The 6,277-nt window shown below is 14.5% G+C and overlaps 2 protein-coding genes across 2 annotated transcripts; both read left to right on the top strand.

The window, feature by feature from the left end:
- Positions 1 to 1,997: 1,997 nt before the first annotated feature.
- Positions 1,998 to 3,599, top strand: LOC123274421 (cytochrome c oxidase subunit 1-like; the record flags this gene model as incomplete). The annotated part of the gene is given in 1 exon segment (XM_044742028.1): positions 1,998 to 3,599. A coding segment is annotated over 1 exon segment (771 nt), but the record flags the coding sequence as incomplete, so codon positions are not given.
- On the top strand, positions 2,915 to 3,599 carry LOC123274420 (cytochrome c oxidase subunit 2-like; the record flags this gene model as incomplete). The annotated part of the gene is given in 1 exon segment (XM_044742027.1): positions 2,915 to 3,599. A coding segment is annotated over 1 exon segment (672 nt), but the record flags the coding sequence as incomplete, so codon positions are not given.
- Positions 3,600 to 6,277: the final 2,678 nt, after the last annotated feature.

Raw genomic sequence — 6,277 nt, 5'->3', positions numbered from 1 at the left:
TAGAATATATTCTATTTCGAAAAATTTCAAAAATTTTTATGCATTAAACATTAATTTATAAATTTTTAATATAAAATATAATTTAATTTTATTAATTTTATTATTTATTAATCCAATTATATGTTTTTCAATAAATTCTTATTTTAGAATTTGAATTAATATGGAATTAAATTTAATTTTATTTTTAACTTTTATTATTATAAATAATTTAAATATATATGATTTATCAATAAAATATTTTTTAATTAATTCAATATCTTCTTCTATTTTTTTATTTTTTATTATTATAAATTTTATTAATTTATTTTTAATTAGAAATTTATTTATAAATTTAATAATTTTTATTAAATTAGGAATACCTCCTTTTCATTTTTGATATATTGATTTAATAAAAAATTTAAATTGAATTAGATGTTTAATTTTATCGAGTTGACAAAAATTAATTCCTATATTAATTATATTTTATATTTTTAATTTAAATATTTTTATAATTATTTTAATTATTTCAATAATTATTAGTATTTTTAAAGCATTTATTTCTGTTGATTTAAAAATTATTTTTGCTTATTCTTCAATTAATCATTTATGTTGAATATTGATATTATTAATTTATAGTTTAAATTTATGAATAATTTATTATATAAGTTATTTAATTATAAATTTTAGAATTTTTATAATTTTTAATAAATTAAATTTTTTAAATTTAAATGATTTAAATAAATTAAGTTTTTTTTTTAATAAAAAATTTAATTTTATAATTTTATTTTCATTAGGAGGAATTCCCCCTTTTTTTGGTTTTTTAATTAAATGATTATCAATTTTAGAAATTTCTTTTTTATCAAATTATTTTATTTTAATAATTATAATTTTTTTTTCTTTAATTTTTTTATATTATTATATTCGATTATTATTTAATAATATATTTTTATTTAATGATAATTTTAAATATAATTTTATATTAATAATTTATAAAAAAGATTTTATTATTAATTTAATTTTTTATTTATTTTCTATTATAAATTTATTTATAGTAGTATTTTATTTAAATTAATTTAAAATTTTAAGTTAATGTAAACTTTAAACTTTCAAAGTTTAATATATAAAACTATTTTATAAATTTTATAATAAAAATTAATTTTAAATTTGCAATTTAATGTTTTTTTTAAACTAATAAAATATTTAATTTAAATATTATGTCTGATTTAAGTAATAAATTGTAAATTTATTTAAAAGAATTTAAATTTTCTTTAATATTATTTATATATATATATATATATATATGTATATATATTATGATAAAATGATTAATATCAACAAATCATAAAGATATTGGAATTTTATATTTTATATTTGGTTTATGATCAGGAATATTAGGATTTTCTATAAGATTATTAATTCGTTTAGAATTAGGAATACCTGGAAGATTAATTGGTAATGATCAGATTTATAATAGAATTGTAACTTCTCATGCTTTTATTATAATTTTTTTTATAGTTATACCTGTAATAATTGGCGGTTTTGGGAATTGATTAATTCCTTTGATATTAGGATCTCCAGATATATCTTTTCCTCGAATAAATAATATAAGTTTTTGATTATTGATTCCTTCTTTAATATTATTAATTATAAGAAGATTTATTAATGTAGGAGTTGGAACTGGTTGAACTGTTTATCCTCCTTTATCATTAATTTTAGGTCATGGGGGAATATCAGTTGATTTAGGAATTTTTTCTTTACATTTAGCTGGTGCATCTTCAATTATAGGTGCTGTAAATTTTATTACTACTATTATAAATATACGTTCAAATTTATTTAATATAGATAAAATATCTTTATTTTCTTGATCTGTATTTATTACTGCAATTTTATTATTATTATCTTTACCTGTTTTAGCAGGTGCTATTACTATATTATTAACTGATCGAAATATAAATACAAGATTTTTTGATCCATCAGGTGGAGGGGATCCAATTCTTTATCAACATTTATTTTGATTTTTTGGTCATCCTGAAGTTTATATTTTAATTTTACCAGGTTTTGGTATTATTTCTCATATAATTTTTAATGAAAGGGGTAAAAAAGAAACTTTTGGTATATTAGGAATAATTTATGCTATATTGACAATTGGTTTTTTAGGATTTATTGTTTGAGCTCATCATATATTTACAATTGGGATAGATGTTGATACTCGGGCTTATTTTACTTCAGCTACAATAATTATTGCTGTTCCTACAGGAATTAAAATTTTTAGATGAATAGCTACATTTAGTGGTGTAAAATTAATTAATAATTTAAGTATTTTATGAACAATAGGTTTTATTTTTTTATTTACTTTAGGTGGTTTAACAGGAGTTGTTTTATCAAATTCTTCTGTTGATGTTGTTTTACATGATACATATTATGTTGTTGCACATTTTCATTATGTTTTATCCATAGGTGCTGTATTTGCTATTTTAGGAGGTTTTATTTATTGATTTTCAATATTTTTTGGTTTAATAATGAATGAAAATTTTTTAAAAATTCATTTTTATTTAACATTTATTGGAGTTAATTTAATTTTTTTTCCACAACATTTTTTAGGTTTAAGAGGTATACCACGTCGATATTCTGATTATCCTGATATATATTTAAATTGAAATTTATTTTCTTCAATTGGTTCTTTAATTTCATTAGTTAGTGTTTTTTTATTTATTTTTATTATTTGAGAAAGATTTATTATACAACGATTTGTAATTTTTGTAAAATTTATTAATTCATCAATTGAATGATTACATTTATATCCTCCTTTAGATCATAGTTATGATGAAACTTTAAAAATTTCATTAAATTAATTTAATTTTTAAAATGGCAGATTAGTGCAATGAATTTAAGATTCATAAATAAAATATATTTAGTATTTTTTTTAAAAATTTGTACATGATTTTTAATAAATTTTCAAGATTCTTTTTCTTTAATTATAATAATAATAATTTATTTTCATGATTTTATTTTAATAATTTTATTAATTATTTTAATTTTTATTTTATATATTATAATTTGATTTTTTTTTAATAAATTAATTAATAAGAATATTCTTCATAATCAATTAATTGAAATTATTTGAACAATTATTCCAATAATTATTTTAATTTTTATAGCTTTACCTTCATTAAATATTTTATATATGTTAGAAGAAATAGTTAATCCATTTATAACTATTAAAATTTTAGGTCATCAATGATATTGAAGATATGAATATAGAGATTTTTTTATAATTGAATTTGATTCTTTTATATTGAAAGATTATTTAATATCTAATTTTCGTTTATTAGATGTTGATAATCGATTAATTTTACCTAAAAATTTTATAGTTCGTGGTTTAGTAAGTTCAGTTGATGTAATTCATTCTTGAACAATTCCTTCTTTAGGAATTAAAATTGATAGAATTCCTGGTCGAATAAATCAATTTTTTGTAATAATTAATCGTTCTGGTTTATTTTTTGGACAATGTTCAGAAATTTGTGGATTAAATCATAGTTTTATACCTATTGTTTTAGAGGTTGTTAAATTAAGCAATTTTATAAATTGAATTAAAACTAATTTTTAAAATTTTTAAATAATTTAAATAGTTTAATTTTAAAAACTTTGATTTGTGGAATCAAAAATATATTAATTTATTTTAAATATTAAAAATTAGTTAAAATATAATATTAAAATGTCATTTTAAAGTTATTAAAGTTAATTAATATTTTTAATTATTAGATATCTTAAAATAAGAATTGATTTTTTAATTCAAATTATAATAATTTAATGTTTATTTCTAATATTATATATATATATATATATATATATTCCTCAAATATCTTCTATAGATTGATTATTTTTAATAATTTTTTTTTTTTTTATTTATTTAATGTTTTTAGTAAATTTTTATTTTATAATTAAGATAATATTTTTTAAAGATTTATTTTTAAATAAATTGATTTTAGATAATTTATATTTAAATAAATGATATTAAATTTATTTACAATTTTTGATCCATCAACTTATATATTTTCATTAAATTGATTTTCTACATTTATTGGAATATTTTTAATTCCACAAATTTATTGATTATTTAATTGTCGGTTAACATATTTATTTAATAATTTATTAAATTTATTGTGAAATGAATTTAAGATGATTTTAAATTTTAATTTTAATTTAAATAATTTAATTTATATATTAGTTTTTTTTATATTTTTTGTTTTTAATAATTTTATGGGTTTATTTCCTTATATTTTTACAAGATCTAGACATTTAGTTTTTTCTTTTTGGATTTCTTTAAGAATTTGATTAAGATATATAATTTTTGGTTGATTAAAAAATTCTTTACATATATTTATTCATTTAGTTCCTTTAGGAACACCATTTATATTAATATTTTTATAGTTTTAATTGAGTTATTAAGAAATATTATTCGTCCATTAACTTTATCAATTCGTTTAGTTGCAAATATAGTAGCTGGTCATTTATTATTAACTTTGTTAGCAAATTTTATTTCAAAATTTTTAATAATTTATTTATTTATTTTTATTATTCAATTTATATTATTATTTTTAGAAATAGTAGTTTCATTAATTCAATCTTATGTATTTATTATTTTATTAATTTTATATATAAAAGAAACAAATTAAAAATTTATGTTAAAATTAATAATAATGATTTTTTTTATAAATTTTTTATATAAAAAAAAATATTTTTTTTTAAATCATTTAATTTTAATAATTATTATATTTATATTTTTAATAAAAATAAATTTAAATAATTTTTATTTTAATAGAATTTTTTATATATTTATGTATGATAATATTAGATATTTTTTAATTTTATTAAGTTTTTGAATTATTATTTTATCAAATTTAGCAAATTTTAATTTTTTAAAAAATAAATATAATTTATATTTTATTTTTATTTTAAATAATTTATTATTTTTATTAATATTATGTTTTTTATCAATAAATTTATTGTTTTTTTATATTTTTTTTGAAAGAAGAATTATTCCAGTTTTATTATTAATTATAGGATGAGGATTGCAAATTGATCGATTACAATCATCAATATATTTATTATTATATACATTATTTGGTTCATTACCTTTATTATTAATAATTATATTAATTTATAAAAATTTTTTTTCTTTAATGTTTATATTTTTAAATATAAATTTATTTAATAATTTAAATTATTATTTAATAAATTATTTATCATTTATTATATTAATTTTAGCATTTTTAATTAAAATACCTATATATTTTTTTCATTTATGATTACCTAAAGCTCATGTTGAAGCTCCAGTTAGAGGTTCAATAATTCTTGCTGGTGTAATATTAAAATTAGGAAGTTATGGTTTAATTCGTTTAATAATTTTTATAAAAAATTTATTTATAAATTTTAATTTATATATTATTAATTTAAGTTTAATAGGTGGAATTTATGCAAGAATAATGTGTTTAAATATTAATGATTATAAAATTATTGTTGCTTATTCATCAGTTGTTCATATAAGATCTTTAATAAGTAGAATATTAACATTAAATTATTGGGGTTATTTAGGTAGTTATATTATAATAATTGCTCATGGTTTATGTTCATCAACAATATTTTATTTGGTAAATTTAAATTATGAACGAACTTATTCTCGTTCTTTAAATATTAATAAAGGTTTGATTAATATTTTACCTTCATTAAGTTTGTGATGATTTTTAATTTGTATTATTAATATATCAGCACCTCCATCAATAAATTTAATTAGAGAAATTATGATATTTAATAGTTTAATTATATGATCATATGATATAATTTTATATTTACTAATATTAACATTTTTTAGTTCTTGTTATTCTATTATAATTTTTTCTTTTTCTCAACATGGAAAATTGAATTTTAATTTATTTAATTTTAAAATAATTAATTGTAAAGAATTTTTTATTATTATTTTGCATTGAATTCCTTTAAATTTTATTATTTTAAATTTAAATTTAATGTTTTATTTAAAAAAATTAATTTTTTAAATTAATTTTTAAATAATTTATTTTTTATTAAGTTTTAATTTATTAATATTAAGATTATTAAATTTTAATTTATCATTAATTTTTTTAATAAAAAAATTAAATTTTTTATATGAATGATCTATTTATATAAAAGATATTTTTTTAATTAAATTAATTTATTATTTTGATTGAATAAGATTTTTATTTATTAGAACAATTTTTTTAATTTCTTCAATGGTTATTTTATATAGTATAAATTATATAAA

This window comes from Cotesia glomerata, unplaced genomic scaffold (genome assembly GCF_020080835.1).
Source record: "Cotesia glomerata isolate CgM1 unplaced genomic scaffold, MPM_Cglom_v2.3 scaffold_337, whole genome shotgun sequence".
In the NCBI taxonomy this organism is placed as follows: Eukaryota; Metazoa; Arthropoda; class Insecta; order Hymenoptera; family Braconidae; genus Cotesia; species Cotesia glomerata.
Note: the sequence above shows the minus strand (reverse complement) of the source record. Positions and strands in the feature narration are given on the sequence as shown.